We start from the raw sequence: 21,331 nt of genomic DNA, 5'->3' as shown, positions 1-21,331 counted from the left end.
TGTTCCGTTTATAATTATAGAAGAATGAGTTATTACATTTAGAACCATCACAGAGGCCGTAGCGTATCATTTTTTTTTTTGTGCTTGAATGTGAATATAATTTCATAAATTATCAAAATAGTTGCAGGTTGAGCTCTAATGTGAACACAATACAACGACCATAGAACATTTAGAAAACGTTGATTTTCTATCAAGGTAAATCTATTAAGGGCTCTAACGTGAGATATATTCATTATAGATTAATCTGCTAATTGTTTTCTATTTTATGAATTTAAAAACTTTGAAAAATTTCCATTATAATTGACCGGTGGCATTAAAATGTGTTATTTCTTTCAACAAACAGACCAGAACGTAAATATATTTTCTGCTTGTAATGATTAAACAGAGAAAATCTGCAAATTATAAAGTGAAACTGGAGAATAGCTGGTCCCTTTTAGTGTGAAAAATGGAGCTAAATTTATGTGTACATCTTAAAGAGGCTCAATTCGTGTTTTGAGAAAACTCAGTCATATCTGAGCAAACTGACATATCAGACATATTCATAGATTGACAGTGATTTAAACTTGCTGAAGATTATACTATCTCTACTGTCCACCATGAAACGTACCAGAAGGTTCCAGTTTGATGAATGTAAACAAATATGGGAAATTAATCAGATTGAGTATGTGTGTGTCTATGTGTACCAGTTAAATCTCTCCTGTCCCTGAAATGGTTTTAACTGAGTTAACATCAATATTGCAAGCCTTTTGTTCACTTCAGTGCAGAATGTGAGACCCTGTGTTCAGGTCTGTCACTGGCCTGTTGCTTCACACACACAGAGGGCTGACAGGGAGTGGTAGTCTGCGGCACGTCCACCAAGATCTAATGTATCTGTAGTTTTCCTCACGTCCCATCATGTGATATTCAAGAAGTGCCCCACTCTGTCTCTATGGTAAGATGTGAGGTTGGGTTTGCCGGGAGCGTTGCATAGTTTCACCACACAGTGAAATCTCACCAGGTCTCTCTGGTGCACTTCTGTCATCACTGAAATGAGACCAACCAGATTCCAGGCAAAACTTCACCTGTTCTGCTCCGTTAAAGGACTTTGCGGCTCAGTGGTCGTCCAATGAGGTGCGGCGTCCAAAGACAAGTGTTAACTCCCTCTGCAGTCAGCATTACGACCTCCTGGCTTTCAGTGGGAAGAAATACTAAACCGTAAAAGTATGAATGCATGAGTCCTCCATTCAAAATCTTTATGAAGTGAGAAGTGTGCTTAAAGTATCAAAAGTAAAACAACTCCTCTTGTAGTAAAATCTCCTCTGTGACTGTTCTGTTATAATATTTGACATTAGATAATACTGATGTCTCAGTGTGCAATTAGAATTTTACTGCTGCTAGAGGAAGGCAGTATAAACTACTTTATACGCAGTTAACTATGTCCATCCAGTGGGTCGCAGCCAAAGGGTTACCAGATAAATCTGAGGGCTCAACAGATGATTTACACGAGAGGAAGGAGAAGAAAACTAAGTTCTACTGCGCAAATGTGTATTTTCGGTGCAGGTGCTGCCAACCCAGGCACGTCTGCAACATGATAAGAGCCTCAAGGCACAAAGATAAGCAAATACTGGTTAAGATTTGACTGTGCTTTTTAGGTTTTGTTTTGTAAAATTTTAATCTGAAAAGTAAATCCAGCTAACAGTTAGATGAAGTATAAACTATATATTTACATCTGAACAGAAGCATACAAATTAGCATAAAATGGAAATTATGATTTTGTTGCTATAGTTTCAGCCCTTGACGTAAGTGTTAAAAAAAGAGTTGGGTGGTGTTTTGAGCTTGTCCGGGGACTGGTCAGGGGAAGGATTTGTAAAGTAGTCAGACATTTCATAATAAAACCTCATCCAGAAAAGAAGAAATCCCTTTTTGACACCAGGATACTTGTTTTATCTTGGATGGTCGGAGTTATTCTGTTCAGAATTACTCAGTTAAATTATATGATATGGTCTCAGTTATTGAAACAGAAAATGAAATTGTTAACTATATTGAGAATCAAGTTAAAATGCAGGACGTTGTCTGCATGGTTCCAGCTTTCCAGATATTAGGATATTCTTATTGTCCTTGGTTTTCTTTAGATTTAGGATTGTTGTTCTGGAAAAACAGACAGTTCGGGCACTTTTTCCTATTTTGTGTTATGTGGATAAAATGATGATTTTATCATGCTTAAAGATTATCAATCATACGTCCCCTTTTCAAACAGAATATCAAAGTCTGGTTCCAGCTTCTAAAATGTGAGGATTTGCTGCTTTTTTCCATTATATCATTAGAAAGTTAATATTTTGGGGGTTAGGACAGTTGGTTGGTCAAAACTACCAATGGAAAGATGTGATATTGAGTATTAGGAAATTATTATCACAATTCTGTGAGAAGCAAACATTAAGTTCCTCTGTCAATACCAGAGTTTCATATGGTCAGCTTGTACTGATGTTTTAAACATATCAAAGCACTTATTTGTACACACACACACACATTGATGTAGCCCCGGGCGTCTTGTATACACTGATTACTGCCGGCTAGCTCTCTCATCTGCAATTTTATGAAGAATCAATGAATCGGCAGGAGGAATGCAGGAATACTGAGGGGACGTGTGCACATGCACGTGCTCAGGCTTTTAGGCGGCTGATCAGCATTAATGGTGTATGCATAGCACCTCAATATGCCTCTGCTCTGCAAGATCGATTTTTATTGGAGCAACATCGGGCGATTGCTTTGATGCAAATGCCTGCATGAGGCCAGCCCCTGGCTAACCCTGCCACTTTGAAGTACGGTTTTACACTACATTGAGCGTACTTGAATAAAATTAAAAGCAAGGAAAGAGAGATGTAACCGAGACACTAGTTGTGCATATGTCCTTCAGCTGACAAAATTTTCCCGTTGTTGTTGCTGGTTGAAGTCTTGGGAGTTCTTCCCAGGTCAGCGACGGACACCACATGGAATTTAGATGATTTTTCTTTTTCATTTCTGCATTTCTAAAAGTTTTCCGGGGACCATTTTCAGTGACCGATCAATCCACATTTGGTTCTCTAGTGAGTATCTGGGACAGCAGCACATGTGTGGCATGGGTTGCAAAGATATGTTGTTTTTGTTCATGATGATTACAGCCTTAACAATTGCTTAATATTTGATTGAATTGATAATTGATAGCTTCCTTTATTCATCAAGCCAAAATGCCTACATTTTTCAAGACTCTTTGTCCGTCTGATAAATGTGTTCACAACATTTGGGTTTTGGTCTCAATCCGAACAGCACCTAGAACTAAAAACCTTTTCAACAGTCAGCACATTTGTTAGTTGCAGCCTTGATGAAGGGGAACATCTCCCAGTGTCACTATTACACTTGTTTGTACAATGGAGCGCTATGGTACTGGGGAATAAGACCTATAGGCTGTGCAACACACAGTCTGTGTTAGTTGGATGTAGTCCATGTTAGATTTTTTTGAAGGTAACAAACAACCACCAATGACCAATTTTGTATTCTTTAAGGGTCGGGCTGTAGTTAGTCTCCCACCAAACCGGCTCCCATATGGTTTCTTTCTTTCCACATCCATCCACGTCTCCCTGATCTGTATTCCTCTGCTGCGTCCCCATTAACCTTCAACTGGAGGAAGAGGAGGGGTGGTGGAGCACAGAGGTGGGTGGGTGGGTGGAGGAGGGGAGGGACTAGTTTTCCGCCGCCTACCTGTAATCGACTCGATAAATCCTGCTTTGTTCTCATTGGCACGTGTAGCTTGTCCAACACCACCTGTCCATCCAATGCTGCTGATAGCGTGAACAACTATTGTTTTCATGTATGATTAATCTGCTAATTATTTTCTTGATTAATAGTTTGTAAAAAACTCTCTACACATTGAGATAATCAAGTGATAGTTTGACATTTTGTTTTACTACTTTATGCAGTTTTACAGACAAAACAATTTATAGACTAATCAATTTACTCAAGAATATAATTGGCAATTTAACTGATTATGGAAATAATTTTTTGTTGCAGGCATATTCATGTTTACTATCACATTAGACAAAGGAAGGCAACATATTCCCACAACTGAGAAACTGGAGCCGAAAGAATATTGGAAAATGACAGAAGAGACTGATTGGTTTTAAACATAGCCGCTGATGAACAACTGATCTAATCCACTTATTCGCTCAATATAAGACAGACCTTTGTCTCTCAGGGTTTGTCCAAGCAGTCCCCTTTCTTGGGGGCGTTTGGAGAGTTTTATAAAAACTGAGCCGTCTCAGCAAGTCAAAGCCTGCCCCATGGCCTCACCTCATCGGGCAATCTGAGCCTCATGGGGTGGTCTCTGAAGAGGAGCGCCCTCAGACCTCTGCAAACCGAGCACTTCAGTAAACGGGTGAAGTGCTGCGAGCATTTCATAAGCATTTCATCATGTTACATATTGGTGCTGCTCACGATTTTCTGAGGTCATCATCTCCAAATGTCCTGTTCCTGGTGTTTTTTCTTTATTTTCTAATGAAAAGTTAGCTGTGGGCACAGAGAGATAGAGGGAGAGAGACAGAGGGAGAGAAAACGAAAATAAAAGTGTTTGCTGAAGGGCCTGTGCTGAGTGTTGCAGCCTGAGAGCGAAGCACAAGCTTTTGTCTTTGTGCAGCAGACGGCTCACCGCTCCCAGCCCTAGTGTTTAATCAGAAGCTGCTTATGAGCAATGCTCACCTTTTAATGGGAACTTAAAGGTGCCATCCATCAGAGGCTGTTACCTTATAGCTCACTGTGAGACCATGTTTAATGAAGACTGATGGTCCTCTGGTCTCTCCTCCTCAGCCAGCAGAAACAAATACATCATTGCAGTTAAAGAAATGCACTGTATTGGGAGAACCGTCTTAAGCTGCTAACAGCTAACAACCAGCATGTTGACTTGTGTCAACGCTTGTAGGGCAAGTGTCAGTCAACCGTCCCACAGAGGCCTGAAGCACAGAGCATTCAACCTGGGCTTGAGACAGTGTAGCTTTCCCTCCCACATGTGAACCTGCTCTGGGAGATACAGTATATGTATTCCAGGTCTTTTTTAGGGCATAGAAAGCTAAATTATTATAAATGATCGTTCCTTTCATTTAAGTTGATTGTCACTTAATCGCCACATAATCATTCTATCTACTACTAATTCCAAATGCCTGTCCCTAGAGGCGCTTTGACAACAAGACAAAGAACATATTTACAGACAGAGTTGAACTGTTTCTTAGTTAGCTTGCTTAGCCAAATTCAGAAACCGATCCATTGACTGTGAACATATTTAGCTTTCCTAATCAGCGTTTTCACAGGGCATGTAACCATTAACTTCATTCAGCTCGTGACTCAGGGATCTCCTCTCTGGTTCAGGTAAAACATTTTCCTTCTTCGCATGCTTCAAGTTCTGCACTGGTGTCTGCATCGGCAAGCACAGAATCTTGCTCTCCTGGTCCAGCTGGAGCTGCAGGCCTTTCCCCAACCTCCAGCAGAGCTCCCTGACTCACATGATCTGTTGCTGCTTTTGGGCGAGTGCCTTGAAGTTTCAACGGGCACAGCATGTTAAAGTTTAGACAAGTAAAACCAGGTTTCGAGACGCGTCCTGAAACTGTTTGATCGTGGATCCATTTTCTAAACACTTCCAGGCAAACCGTTGCACAACTCTCGTCGCCACATTCAAATTCCTTTACTCCTCACGACTTCATGGTCTCATTGTTGATAGAGCTGTACTAATAAGTGCTTGATGTTATTAGCAACCTAACCCTTTTTGTTTCTTCTCAAGCAAAAATGACCAACATCACAAGTTACTGCTCCTCCTTATGTTCTGTGACGGCAAACTTAACCTTGGCTTTTGTACATTGTGATGGATTTTATCGTGTTATTTTAGACTTCCGTCATAAAGACGAGGGACTTGCAATAAAAAAAAAAACATAGAATCTGAGCAGCAGAGGCAGAGATAGGCAGACCTTTAGTACAATTATCATTGTCGTTATTGTCATCATGAATTAATTGATGATTATTACCTTGATTTACTGTGTAAAACTTTAGAAAATAATCAATGTTGCTATCACAATTTTACAAAGCCCATATTGATGTCATGTAATTTCAAGCTTTGCCCAATTAACAGTCCTAAATAAAAATACATATAAATGTCTATGATGCCTGTAAGAGCAGAAAACCCATTCTATCATTTAGGAGCTGGAATAAAATGTAATTTTTGGCATGTTTACTTTAAAATGACTCAAACGATTAATCAATTTACAAAATAGTTGCAGATGAATTTTAAGGCAGTAGTTAAATGCTTTGTCTCTGCAGTTTTGATAAGTATTCATCTGAGACTGATTCAAAATCCCGGTGAATTAATTTAAGCTTTCATTTTTTAAATCAGTTTTCTCCACACTGTTTCTGGCTGGATGCACTTTGGGAGTGGTAGTTTATATCTGGCCTTATGTAAACAGACTCTGACCTTTATCATCTTTATCAGAATACCAGATATTTTCTTTTCTACTGTTTAACAGTAGAGTGATCTTTCATTGTCTATGTGAGACTTAAATAAAAATGATCTTTCAGGTTCTCCTCCCTCCAGAGCCAGCCACTACTTTACATGTGTAGTCAAACTTTCCATGACGAGTAAAGTGACGTTTTCTTTATGAGTAATATTGGTGAAGTGTCTCTGTCCAATAAAGAATATAATCATGAGATGATATGGTAATGAGGATAATTACAACCCTGTATTATTCTGCTCAACTATCAGTTTTTTCAAAGAACCAGTTGCTCTACAAAGCACACACACACTCACCCCTCACGTTTGACACAAGCTCTCACAAGCCCGGCAAACTCATCCGGGATGTTTCCGCACATGCCTGGCATGCGCCTGCACGTTGAGTCATTGTTTTCATCTGTTGAACATGAGCAGTATCGGTACGGGATGTAACTGAGAACTTTAAAGACTTGGCTTTAATGCATTTTAAAGCAGGGAGGGGGGGGGGGGCGAATGCAGGGAGGAAGATCAGATGTGCGCATGTTGGTGAATTTTAAAAAGGAGGGGAGTAGAATGCGCTGGGAACAGAGGAGATTTTAAGTCCTACTTTCAAAATAAAGGTTTTAGTTCTGCAGAATATATTATATTCTAAATACTGATGCATTAGTGTGATAGAGGCATTTTAGTTGCTCGATGTAGAGCTAGTTGTACCTAGCATTATGTGGTTTGTATATAATTTTGTAGTTGTTTCCAGGGAGTGATGGGCATTGAGAAACATGCTACAGTATTTTGATTAATTTCTTCATTATGGAGTCATGTAAGGGACCACCATTTCTAAAGTATCCTGGTTACCCTCAAGCTGCTTTCAGACATTTAATGAATTCCAGAGAATCAAATAATTGTTTTGTCCTGGACTGCTATTCAGAAGAAAATCTAAATTTGTATTATTATTTGGGAAATAACAATTGTCAATGTTGGCTATTTTTCACCAGTCAAGCTGCTCTAGATATGCACAGACCTTCAGGTGATGAGATGGTCAGAGTCAGTTCCTGCAGACATTATTTGGAGTTTCATCTACCAGACGTTTAGTAAAACCTCCAGATAATGTCAGAGTGAGCCCATGTGAAAAGCTCCCTCCAAAGAAAGTCCAGCCTCAGTTGTGCAAACATCAGACAAAGTTCATGTCTGAAAAGGCTGTCGGTTACTTTGACAGTTTAATAGTTCATTGTCTTGCAGTGCAGTTCAAGAAGGGCTAATATAAGCCGGGTGTCTTTGTGTAGTAGGCAGAATGGTATGGTTCAGGTGCGGGACAGGCCCTATAGGTGTCTCTGTCTACGCTTGGGGCTTTGTTGAGAGCTGTGTGCGGTGACTGAGGAGAGGCAAACTGCTGCTGGATTTTCAGTAAGTCCCTCCAAATTGAACAACTGCTATTTGTTAAACTGCAGTGTCTTGTCCTCTGCTTCTACATGCCTTAAGTACAAAAGATGCAAGGAGTAATTGATTTATAGTTTTCAGTTTACCAGCGTTTTCCCCACCCTTAGAGTCGGGCCCCTCAATAAATCTCATATGATGTGAGATGATTAATGGGGAAGGAAAACTTCAAGGCTTTTCTCCCATCTTTGCTTTATTGTGAAATATTGGATCAATTATTCACGTTGGACTTCAAAATATTATATAAACCATCGGTGAAGTTTAAAGGGGAAAGGTGTCTTTGATGGAAGTGCAAAAAACACCAAATGATCAAATTTGAGAAGCTGACATCATTAAACATTCTTGAGTGGCTCTTGTCATGGCCGCTGTTATGATTCCTGTGAATGAGCTTCACATTTGCTCAACTTGCCCCAGGTCCATAACTGAAAAATCTGCATTCAACTGTCCAATCATGCTGATTATGTTTGTGTGGGTGGGTGAACATTTTTGTGCGTGTGTGTGTGTTGAACAAAGAATCGATCAACATACCCAGGGCTTGTCTTTGTCTCGGTGTGACTGAGAGTAGCCGTTTAACTGTCAGCGTTTCGTCATTATGCTGTGCCTATGAGAGGAAAGAATACTTTCCTACAGCGTCACAGAGGAGGAGGGGCCCCTCGCAGTCCAAACAGGATGCAGGTCGCACCTTTATTGTGGCTGTGCATCAAACCAGATCTACACACCCTCCACCTACTTTCTATTAAGGCTAAACAGACAAAACAGCTTGCCCAACATTTCTGGGGAAGAAATGGCGCTGCCTAGATAGCAGGTCTGACTGGACTGGAAAATAAACGATACTAATCGTTCTGAACTTTCATTGTCAGGACACAAGGTTACTTTAGTTTCTGTTGCCCCACATTATCTGTCTGCCGCTGTCCAGACCAACCAGCTCTTTTCCTCTCTGCATCTCATCGAGCAGCTGGAGGTGCCTTCCTGTTCAGCTGTGATGTGGTTCATCACGTCTCCTCGCAGTTTCTGAGCGTCCTCGCCATGACTGAGTGGCTCAAACACACGTGGCACAAGTTACAATCATGGTCGGACTCCGATGTGCAGATATTAATCCGCCTCCCTCACACAAGTCGTGAGTGAAAATTATATTTGTCCGTTCCGGAAAGAAACTAAGTTGCCAGAACATTTAGGAACTATATCCTCATGAGTCTCTCTTTGACATCTCTGGCGTGACTCTTTTATTTAAGTGTATGCAAAAATAATGTGTGAATAATGATATGAAAATACACTTACTGGCAGATGCTAACCCACTCCGATCTGTTTGGTCTTGTATACGGTTACTGCTGGGAAATCAATTTCTATTTTTGCTGAAACGTTTGTGTTTTAGACGAGAGATCTGAATTCATCTACTTGGGCTTTAGGAGATTGTGAAGGGCAATTTCTTTATTTTAACAAAACTTACAACTGGTTAGTCAGGATAGCGGGACTGATAGTGTCATCTGCATATAAATAAAGAATCTTCTATAGGAGTAGCAGATGAAGCTGCGTCAACTGTGACTGTTAATGTGAGTTCAGGACTACATGTATTAAATTGTCGCAGTGAGACTGTGGAAGAGTTCAGGCTGTAATCTCAGGAGAAAGGGGTCCAGTGGAGGAAAATGGTGACATTAAAGGGAACTGAAATGCAGAAAACAGCTGGGGCCGCACCACCACACTCCCACAGGAGGTGAAGGAACATTCAGGTTGCTCCCAGTTCCAACTTCATTCACTCACGGACCAGAAGCGTTTGTTCCCACAGTGAACTTCTCCCATCGGCCTTTTGTTGGCCGGCTTCACCAATGTGCTGCCTGTTCCCACATGCAGTTTATTTTATCTTTAGCCTTTTCCTTTCTGGTTATTTTGGTCACTATTACAGCTGCTGTGATCAAAGATAGGATGTTAATAATTCAGAGGACTGATCTTAACTTAATCTGTTTTTTTCCTTTTTTTATTCAGACCAACTTCAACAACATATCATTTGGGAAATATGCTTTCTTGCTGACAGTAAGAGAAGAAAATTGAGGCTGGAATCATGAGATAGTTAGCTTAGCATTAACACTCGCTGTTACACTTTAACCTTTCTATGGATTAAACAAATGGATGTAATTTGATAACCTTTGAGTTTTATAGGTAATAGTCAAGGGATTTAGCTTTATATAGAGATAGACCATCCCTACCTGGTTAGTGGTTGTAGCTTCATAGTAGCTGATTTGCCAAATTCCCCTGTAATTCCAAATGTGGATTTAATATGCTCATCTATTTACAATAAATCATTATTACATTTTGGCTGAAGTATTGAGTGAAATGAAATAGATATCATTTGTTGAATAGTGAGCTTTAGCTGATTGGTGGATTGTTCTATCATCCTTGAATAGCTGTTTACCTCTGTTTCCAGTTGTTATGCTAAGCTTACTACCTCCTATAGTTTCATATTTAATGTACAACCACGTGAGCGGTGTCGTTCCCATCCCTGCTCTGTGGGAAAACCTCAAACTATTCCTTTGGTGAAGATGCTGAATATAATATAATATACACCGACACAGCTCGCATCTTGAAAAAGGTTTAATAACCTACAGCAGAGCAAATATGTAAGCAAGCACTTAAAAGTTTTTATTTTATTTTATTTGTATTTATGGGATTCCTGGGCTCATTAGCAGCAGTGGTGCCGCCCAGTCAGGATGTCTGTGGAGACTCTCTGTGGTGTATCTCAGGAGTGGGAATAAATGCATTTGGAGAGGAGAGGCACTGGCTGGCCTGCTGATGGTCCTCAGAGGCTAAACAAATGACTTTCACTGAGCACGTCGGCAACAGGCAGCACTCAAACAAATGCTCTTAAATGGGAGGGAAGACTAGGAGGGGAAGGTCCTCTTTGGTCCCTTTTAGAAGCTTGTTGGCAAACCTCCGTTGGCCGTTATTAGTCTCAGCAAAGGCACAATGACGTAAAAACATTGTGAGATTGAACATGTTGCTCTGTCTATGTTCCTCCATGGCCGAGGCGGTTTGATCAGGGAGCCGCGTGTAAAGTCTTGTCGTTAGATTCCTCATTTATTCTAAACTCTGGAGCTCAATTTGAAATCAAATTATGTCCTTTATCGACACGCACCATACGCTTTGCATAGATGATTGTACCCTGCAATTCTGTGATGGAGGAAGAGCTCTGAATGTTTACCTAAGGAAAAGTACAACAATGAAAAATACCTACATTTAAAATGTAAGGAATATCATCAAAATGGCCTCGGAGCATTAAAAGTAAAAATACTTGTTTATGCTGATGCATCATCGACATGTAATTTTACAGTTTATTACAGTTAAGTGCAGTGCTAGAGGCTGGGACCCAACTCCACAGGAAACCTGGGGCTACAACGGAAGATGTGTCACACTTATGCAAAGCGAAATAATTAAGTGCTTCAAACTCTATCCTAAATTATTTTCACTGTGTATTTAACGGTTGATTATTGTCTTGATTAATCAATAATTTTATTTGCCTGTAAAATGGAAGAAAAATGCAAAGCATATCCCTCAGCCCAATTTGATAATTTCTTCAGAGGTATTTATCAACCTTCTGTCCGACATGTAAACTTATTGAATTGACAGCAATTCAAAAAAGAGAGAATTATTTAAGTGATGAATCCGTACCCTCTAAAGAAGTGAATTAGGGAATTTTTGGGCTTATGCTAACCTCTGACCTCACATATGTCCCAGTCTAAAGCTTTTTATAAACATCTTCCCTGGCACTTTCTAGACGCTTTCAGTTTAAAGTACTTGAAACTTCATCTCTACCAACATTAACAGTCCATATTAAATTAATTAAACAATTATATTGTTGCATATCACATTAACGTAGGCATGCAGTAATTGTTATATGGATACAAAGTTAATTGGCAGTCATTTTGATAATCAAATTGGCATTAAATTTTCCTCTAGGGCAAAAACAAACCCAAACATTTGCCAGTTCCTGCTTATTTAGTGGGGTTGTAATCTGAATATGTATTGTCAGCCTCTCAAATTCTCAGACGTTACGCTATGATGTTTTTGTCACACATGATGATGAACTGAACATCTTTGGGGTTTGGACTGTTGGTCCAACAAAACCAGATGTTTGAAAACTTTCTTTAGAGCATTTCACAACGCAACTGCCTCATATGACACCTGCCTTAATAGTGCTCACATTATATAAGTTGCAAGCGGCGGCGAGTGCAGGATCTCTGAGTGCTTTGATAGTTGTTTTTGTAATCGATTCATGTGCTGCTGCAGCTGTCTGCTCTGATAGAAACCACTGAGAGGTTTCTACTGGAGTGCTCGCTCTTAAAAGCCCAGTCTTTCTCTCTGCCTCTCTCTCCTCTCACTGGCAGATTGAGTCATTCTCATAGAAGTGCAGGGACCTGTTTCGTCCCGGTGCTGACTACAGGCCTGCACTGGAGCCTGAATGGCAGCAATTAAAAGATGCTGTAAAACAGCGGCTTCGCCAGTGCTGAAGAAGTTGTTTTCTTGTCTGAGTGACGAGGCCGTTCACAATTTCTCAAGCGTTGTAAAGGCGGGCCCCTTGTTTTCTCTGACAGAGCTGAGGAATTTCTGTTCACTTGGTCAGAGAGGACTCCTTCCTCCTTGTAGTATTTCATTGCAGTTTGTTATTTCTAGAGTTTGGTTTCAAAAGCAGGACAGTGGGTTGGAAGAAGAAGCAGTCGAATGTCTGTAAAATGAAAGAAGCTGCAGTTCGGAAGTGAGTTGAAGTCTTCATTTAAAAAGAAATCAAATAAAACCAGTTGCAAGACATTAAAAAAAACGAAATGGGCAAGAGGGAACACACTGAGAGATAAAAACACAACAAGTATTCTTCTTTGATAATACGTTTACAGAATAAATAGAGTTCCTCGATTAGCATGGTCATACTGTAAGGAGCTTAAGGGACACAGATTGACCCAGTTAAATCCTCGTTGACCTCATTCTGTGCATGCATGGAGGTGCATCCTCCAGCTAACAGGACATCCCCCCTCCCCCTTGACACATTACCACATGAGCGCTGCCTCTCAAACCCATCTGACCCGTCGCTAAGCCCTGTAGCCCCCCCTTAGTTTGTACAGTGATAACAGTGGTGGGTTTACAACGCAGAATCTGCTGCCATGTTTGAACATGATTCAGACAGATCGCCGAACACCGCAGAAACCCTGTTTTACATAATTTGTATCAGGTCAAAATGTGATATATGATTCACTCAATGGCCAGACATATGTTTCAGTCAGGTCCGTTTTGTCTCTTTTGATGCCCGAATCACATGAATGAGTAGCAGTAAATACTCCATCCTAAAGTTGTATTTAAATGCACTGGGAGGCTCATCTGAAACCAGTCATTAGGGACAGATGGTAATCAGTGCACAGTGACTATTGATTGGTTGTTTACTTCACCTTCCTACAGCCCCAGAGGTGCCCCTGCATCTCCACGGGTGAGAGATTAGGTTCCCCATTGTCAAGCGCACACACACACACACACACACCTTGGTTGAGAGGCTCTCACTTCCGCCTGAGTGGCCGGCTTTGGAGGCCGAGCTGACTGAATGGCTGACTGGTGTATGCCTGTGTGTAATGTAGAGTGGAGGAGGAGGATGGGGCCTATCCGCCTTTTGTGTGTGCTAGTCCTGTTAAAGAAGGCTATGGCCACATAGCAGAGAATGACGCCCTGCAGCCACAGAATTCAGTGAGCAATGTTGCACACAGCCTCTGGCATGAAGGTCTCCTCAGGCTGATCTCTGTAGGGAGCTGGGCCACTGCTCTTTCACAGGCTAACGTCCCGGCTTTGTTTTCAGCCACAAAAAAAACCCCACCCCCTCATCCTCCCCTCTGAATCCTATGGAGCCGGCTTATGTCACCTACCTCGGGCTTAACTTGAGTGAAGTGTTAAACCTTGTTTTCCAGTGTTTCCAGAGTGGTTAATCAGGCCATCTGCACATCTCGTAAAGTCTGGAAAAGACTTTAATGTACTTTCCTCCACAAAACCAAAAAGGCCAACTTAGGTGTTGAAGGTCTTAAACTCACTTCAAAAAGTCCTGAATATTTTCCCTTTCCTGCAGCAGGCAGTCATTTTAGCTATACAAATGTTTTTGTAACCGATAGCAGGTTGCCAGGACATAATATATACCTATAGACTAATCCTCAGTGGATTCATTGATAATTGTTTAAATTATAATGTGATAATGTTTAAAAGAAAAATACTGAGTGACTAACATCGATAATTAAATCATTGTTTTAGGTTTTTCTTTAAAAAACATTTAGACAGTAAATTTTAACATTTTTAAAAAATAAATCAAATTCGCATATGTTTTACTTACAATACTTATTAAATAAAAAGACAGTTCTTTGTAGCCTTTGGTGGAAGAAGTGCTTACAAAATGCATGGTACTTTAAAAGTACAAAAGTATGAGCATAAAAGATACTTGAAAGTACCAAAAACCTAACGTTCTCGTTATGCATAGTTAATGGCTGAATAAGGGTTAATTCTAAGGGTCCAATAGAATAATGTATATGTTAGGATTATTGATGCAAACGTTTGTCAGAATGACTGTAATGTTACAGCTGCATAAAGTGGAGCAAATTTTGAGTGGACAGCTCAAACTCTAATAACACTTGATAATTAATTTGCGATATATATTTTCTATAGATTGTCCAAATTTGCAAAGTAAGCAGTTTTGTAAACTTCCAAATAAATGAAAAAAGTGCTGTATTCTCTCTAAATTCTGTGGAGTAAAGTAGTTTCACAAAATATCTCACAGTAAACTGTTACTTTGCCCTCAGTTGTGTCTCCTGCCTGAGATGATGCTGCGTTGGGAGGGAAGGAGTTAAGTTTGGTTGCTATGCGGTGCACAGAGAGCTGTATTATGCAAGCTGTGAAGCGCAGACACACAGAGAGGAAGTGCATTACAGAATGCTGAGCTCAGGGCTTTGGCCCGCCGCCAAGCATACACTCCTGCATGTGCACACGCACTCACACTCAGCTGAGGGCATACCGATTTTTCCAGCCTCCTCCTCCTCCTGGAGTCACCCTCTCTCTTTCTGTTACGTCAGTAGTTCAGCTGTGGGCCAGGCATGACTGGGGCAGGGCTGTGAAGCAGAGAGTGCCATGCATTTCTTTGTGTGTGTGTGTGTGTGTGTGTTTTGTGTATTTAAAAAGACAGGATGTGGACTGGTGGTTGAGTGGAGTGTGTTTCAGTGTGTTACTGTGACGTGTCTGCTGAACTGAAACCCAAGTTTTCTCTGTTTGTAACGTGTTCCTCTCTCAGATTTGGTGGAGTTGTTGTTCCGTTTCTTTTGTATTTGTTCAGTTTGAGGGTGTCACTGAGCCCCACCACATTTGCAGAAAAAGAAAAAACCCTACTCTGTTTACAATCTTCTTCCGCCCACCAAGGGTGATATACATCAGCTTTGTGGTGTGTGTCACATGTGTGAGAACATCTGAGCAATGTGGAAATCAAATCTCCCAGATAATGTTCCGCGATGAAGTTGCTGCTTGTGTTTGGTGCACATGTTGGTTTTTCTACATCGTCAGACTTTCCTCACACGATAAACTGTACCGCCAGTGGTCAGTTTATAATATAATAATAAGTTTGTGTTCAAGAGGAGTTGAGTTTGAGGCTGCAGGTCCGGTTACTGTTCACTTGCAATATACTGACAGGCGTTTCTCTTATTTGGTTCAATGAGGACAGATGGAACAGAACGGCCCCTCCTGTATAACGCATCAGCAACATAATCAACATCCTGGCGAAATCAGAAAAACATGAGGCAAATCAAACTGTACATCCTGCTCCTGGAAGTCATAACTGAAAGGACAAATGTTCTCGCGGTGTGTTAACTTGTGAGACAAACTGAGTTGTGGACTGTATGTCAACCTGCTTTTGTTAAACCTTCTAGGGCGGGATTACTGATTCTTTGTAGCAGTAACTTGGATTTGTTGGAACCATGTCCTGGAAATTGAAACAGCACAAACACTTGCCCTGTTAAATGTACGTAAACAGATGATAAACTATCACTGATAGTACTTTTGCAGCATATTTACTCAAGTACTACACAAAATACCAATCTGATGTATTTATACATTCCTAGTAGTTCTACTTCCTTCTACTGCAAACTCATGTTCCACAACATCCCTTTCAGCTGCTGATACTTAACAGATTCATGTTTTATAGTAGAATATATAGTGGTATTTAATAGTTTTTAATACTTTCAGTACATTTTTCTCATCAGAGTCCATCTTCCACCACTGTTTTGAACCCTAACCCTAACCCATGGGTTTATTTTCATGTCCGAAACCCCAAACACAGACGCTTCGAGAAATACAAGTTCAAGACACACCCACATTCAAATCTGTTTCTGCGACACACGCACACACACGGACCTACAGGTTTTTTAAATTGTGAGAGGGCAGTATGTTCTCTGTATAATGCAGTGAAATGATCCCGTCAGTCCTGGGAGCGGGAGGAGGTGTTCAGGGTAGGGTAAGCACCGGAGGTGTTGTGGAAGGGAAATGAACAGGAAATGAGAATATTTGGGTCCCTGCCCTCTCCTGGCTTCTGTCTCGCTTTTACAGTTTTCTCCCTGCCAGCTCTCTCCTGACTGGATGAATGTCAGGTTGAACCACACTGGTACTGATCATCTGGGCTCTTATTTCATTGAGAGTAGAAATTTGCACAAAAGACGAAGACAAAGACGACAGTTGCTTTTGTCAGATAAAGTGACCAATGTAGATTTCATTATGTGTAACTTTTTAATTTGAATACTGTAACAGCATGTAGGTAGTCACTGACTGAAGAGAAATAACCAGTTTCTTGACACCTTCAATAAACAGTTAACCGCTCTTCAACCCTTTTGATTACAGTCATTACCCTGGTCTGTGCTGAAAGGCAATTCTTTGAATTTTTCAAGCACATAGTCAGAGTGAATGAAAGAGATACTGCACCCAAGTTCTAGAGGCACAAACATGGTAGAAATGTTAGGATTCTTTTTTGTGTTTTTTGTGTTTATTATTTTGGCATAAACAAGGGAACATAAGGCCACAAGTCTGAACCAAGTCTGTGTTGACAGCTGTTGCTCTGATACATGGAAATCCTTAAATACTTTGCACGGAAAGAAACTGAAGAGTTGGAGTTTTCAAACCATGTCCAATTTCTCAAAGTTCCAAGAAGATTGAATCTGATGCAGACCAAACTAAAGTATTGCTTCAAGGACAAGTTGTACCATTCATTGAACAGTGTATATTAAAAGATTAACACTGATTATTTTCTCTGTTTCTGTGCAGGGTTTCACCTCAGCGGCACAGTTAGGGAGCCTGCCACGACCTCGGAGCCCGAGCTGGTCTGCAACGTGAGCGTCAGCTTCGACCGTTGCAAAATCACAGCAGTAACATGCAGCTGTGGCAACAAGGACATCTTCTACTGCGCCCACGTCGTGGCCCTCTCGCTGTATCGAGTGCGAAAGCCAGAGCAGGTCAAACTGCGCCTGCCCATCTCAGAGACGCTTTTCCAAATGAACAGAGATCAGCTGCAGAAGTTTGTTCAGTACCTGATCACAGTGCATCACACGGAGGTGCTGCCGACGGCACAGAAGCTGGCAGATGAAATACTGTCGCAGAACTCAGAGATCAACCAGGTTCACGGTGAGTGGAGGTTCTGTATTAATGGGTGTTTTTTTTTTGTGGTGATTTCAAAGAAATAACAGGCTTCGCTAGTGCTTTAATGTGCAAGAGCACCACAAGCACAAAAACTCTCAGCAGCAAATGCAGGTACCTGTGTTAGATTCGCACACCAGTGGTAGTCCAGCTGCAGGCTGCTGTCCTGAGAGAGAACTCAGGGAAAACAAGCTGTTTAGGACACACACGCACACACAAACACACACGTATGTCTCTTTGTGAGGACACTCATTCACGCAATGCATTCCCTAACCCCCCACCCTAACCTTAACGATCACAACTGAATGTCTAACCTAAACCTTAATCTAACCCTTACCTTAAAAGGAAGTTAATCCTGAAACAGCTCATTGAAAAAGTGAGGACCATGTAGCACCTCATGTTTTTTATGAAGGACTTAGTTTTACAGTCCCTGTAATATTCCTCTTTCATGTTTATTTACATAAAACGCAACGTAAATGATTTAATCTGATAATATACAGCTGCTTAATTACACAGATGCAACTGTAAAGTCTGTCTGAAGATGTTTAGCTTTGCAGCCTCCTGGTTTCTGTGTATCCTGCCTTAGGTTGCAGTTTGGCGGTTTTCTCTTCACTGCTTTCATGTTGACTGTGGAAAATATCAGAAGCTGTTTTGTCTCATGGATTTATCCTCCACAGTGACACATATTAGTTTTATGAAATGTACAGTATTATGTATATGTATTCTTCACTAATGGAGGCCAGTCATTGCTGCAGAGTTTATGGTGTTAAGTGTTTAAAGCTTAACCAGCACTGCATCAAAGCATTAGTGCAAACACTGAACTACATCATATACTGATGCAGACGTAATCATGTCCAGACACTTTTCTAGTTACTTATACGTGAGTATCAACATCTGCTTCTTTATATTTCTCCTCCACTCTACATAAGTTTAGTAACTTTGGAGACTATTAATGACACAGAATATAATTTATGATTATATTCTGTGTTATAACAAAAAAAGATCACAAATATAATCAGGGTAAAGTTCAAGATCAAGGTTCTTTTCTGTAGAAAAAGCAGTTTGACCACTGAAATCAGGTATCAGCCATATCAATTGTAGAAAAGGAAAGATTCAATCTCCGGCTGCTAAAAACTGCCACGACTAAAACTTCCAAACATTTTCGGTTACAAGCCAAAATCCCCCAGTATAAATCTTTATTAGTGTATTGTAAATGTAAATGTTTTTTATATAAAAATGTACTAGTAACCGGGGTGTACGCTCGTCTGCAGGCTGCCAATTCACATCTATATTCATAATATAACAATGCTCAATAAATCTTGAAATTCCATCCCCCCATCCACCTTTCCCCTCTGTGTTTTTTATTTTTATTTTCCCAGTTACCCCCCCCCCCCCCCCCCCAGATAGTTGCTTTGCATTTCGTCACTCTCGTGTCTCTTCTGTTATTCCCTCCTTTAATTTATGATGTGATTATGTTGAATGAATGATAATTATTGGTTAAACTTGTTGATCGCCACAGAGACATTGACATGAGGGATTTCTTCTAGTCAATAAAGTAAAATAATATGTGACTTTTACTTTCTAATTGATTAACTATGAATCAGTATTAACACAAATGCAGTTTTACATAAAAATGTGTATGTGCATCATATTCATAATTAGATAATAATTTATAAAAATTAGACTAAAAGCAAACATGCTCACTTTATACTAACGAAGTAAGCTCTCTTATAATTGTCACCCTATTCTCAACTCTGTGGTTTTGATGATAATCTACATTGCCTCCTTTTCGGAGCCCTTCTCCCATCACTGAATGTAGGAAACTAATCGATGAAAATCGGGGTCATTTGATTGTGATGTTGTTTTGCCGCCGTAATAATTTGCCGACTGATTTCCGTCACTTGGTGCAGGAGCACCAGATCCGACGGCAGGGGCCAGTGTGGACGATGAGAACTGCTGGCATCTGGACGAGGAGCAGGTTCAGGAGCAGGTGAAGCTCTTTCTCTCCCAGGGCGGGTACCATGGCTCGGGAAAGCAGCTCAACTTACTGTTCAGCAAGGTAACGATTCCCAGAGCGGATAACTGGCTCGGTTCTCAGCCCAGCAAGCACCACATACACCTCTGTGGCAGGCGACCTTTACCCACAATGTCTCCCCCCACCATCTGTATAGGTGAGAGAGATGCTGAAGATGAGGGACTCCAATGGCGCCCGCATGTTAACGCTGATCACAGAGCAGTTCATGGGCGACCCCAGACTGGTGCTGTGGAGACAACAGGGGACCACCATGACTGACAAGTACAGGCAGCTGTGGGATGAACTAGGTATGGTGTGAAAGCAAGCACACACACACACATATATATATGTGACACATATATATATGTGTGTGTGTGTACATAAAAAGTATGTACTGATATTTTCCCCCCTTAAAAAAAAAGAATTATTAAAATTTCCCCTGAAATATGATTAAATTAGAGAACAATCAATATTTCTTCAAACAATTGCAATGTAGGATGAAAAGAGCTATAGAAATATCTTTGCACTTGGCAAAAAAAATCACAATTATAATCAGGGTGAGGTTCAAGATCAAGGTTCTTTTCTGTAGAAAATGCTGTTTGACAACCTGTTAACATTCACAACACAACATGTGCTTGGCTGCTTTGTACTGAAATCAGGTATCAGCCATATCACTTGTAGAAAAGGAAAGATTCAATCTCCGGCTGCTAAAAACTGCAGTAACTTTGGAGACTATTAATGACACAGAATATAATTTATGATTATATTCTGTGTTATAACAAAAAAAGATCACAAATATAATCAGGGTGAAGTTCAAGATCAAGGTTCTTTTCTGTAGAAAAAGCAGTTTGACCACTGAAATCAGGTATCAGCCATATCAATTGTAGAAAAGGAAAGATTCAATCTCCGGCTGCTAAAAACTGCCACGACTAAAACTTCCAAACATTTCGGTTACAAGCCAAAATCCCCCGGTATAAATCTTTATTAGTGTATTGTAAATGTAAATGTTTTTTATATAAAAATGTACTAGTAACCGGGGTGTACGCTCGTCTGCAGGCTGCCAATTCACATCTATATTCATAATATAACAATGCTCAATAAATCTTGAAATTCCATCCCCCCCATCCACCTTTCCCCTCTGTGTTTTTTATTTTTATTTTCCCAGTAAACCCGGCCCCCCCCCCCAGATAGTTGCTTTGCATTTCGTCACTCTCGGGTCTCTTCTGTTATTCCCTCCTCGTCGTTGTCCTTGGTGCAGCCTTAACAAAGAGACAGAGGATATAGCCTCTCTTCTCCTGTCCCCTCCCCCCGTTTCTCATTCTCCTTCCCCCATTCGCTTCCCCCCCACCTCTCCTCCGTGTCTACCCTAACCCCCCCCCTCATTCACTTCACCTCTTTTTTTCTTTTCTTCTCCCGTTTCATTTTGTCATCTGTCATCCTTTATTTGTCCCTCAACATTGTGCCTTTATCCTCCCGGCGGTACCCAGAGTCCTTGTGTGCTCAGCCGGCAGTGCAGGTAGTCGCAGCAACAATTAGATAGACTAATGGAGAAAATACCAGCAAATTCATCAATATTTTCAAAAATGATCATTAGCTGTAGATCAGCGCTGCGTTATTCAACTCTACATCTGGTGAACAGAAAGTTGAGTTGAGATTTAGTGAAAATACAGATGTTTGTGAAAAGTTTTCAGAACCATCTATTCGGTCGATGTCATCTCAACTGCTCTGGAGTA

The 21,331-nt window shown here is 40.7% G+C and overlaps 1 protein-coding gene across 1 annotated transcript in view; it reads left to right on the top strand.

The window, feature by feature from the left end:
• zswim6 (zinc finger, SWIM-type containing 6) overlaps nucleotides 1-21,331 on the top strand; it is a 40,640-nt gene that overhangs the window by 5,281 nt on the left and 14,028 nt on the right. The window contains exons 2-4 of the mRNA XM_053411236.1: nucleotides 17,216-17,572; nucleotides 19,495-19,643; nucleotides 19,756-19,906. Of these exons, the coding sequence (XP_053267211.1) occupies nucleotides 17,216-17,572; nucleotides 19,495-19,643; nucleotides 19,756-19,906 (657 nt within the window). The remainder of the gene's footprint in view (nucleotides 1-17,215; nucleotides 17,573-19,494; nucleotides 19,644-19,755; nucleotides 19,907-21,331) is intronic.

The sequence above is a fragment of the Pleuronectes platessa genome, chromosome 19 (genome assembly GCF_947347685.1).
Source record: "Pleuronectes platessa chromosome 19, fPlePla1.1, whole genome shotgun sequence".
NCBI lineage: Eukaryota > Metazoa > Chordata > Actinopteri > Pleuronectiformes > Pleuronectidae > Pleuronectes > Pleuronectes platessa.
This window is presented reverse-complemented; position numbering and strand designations above follow the sequence as displayed.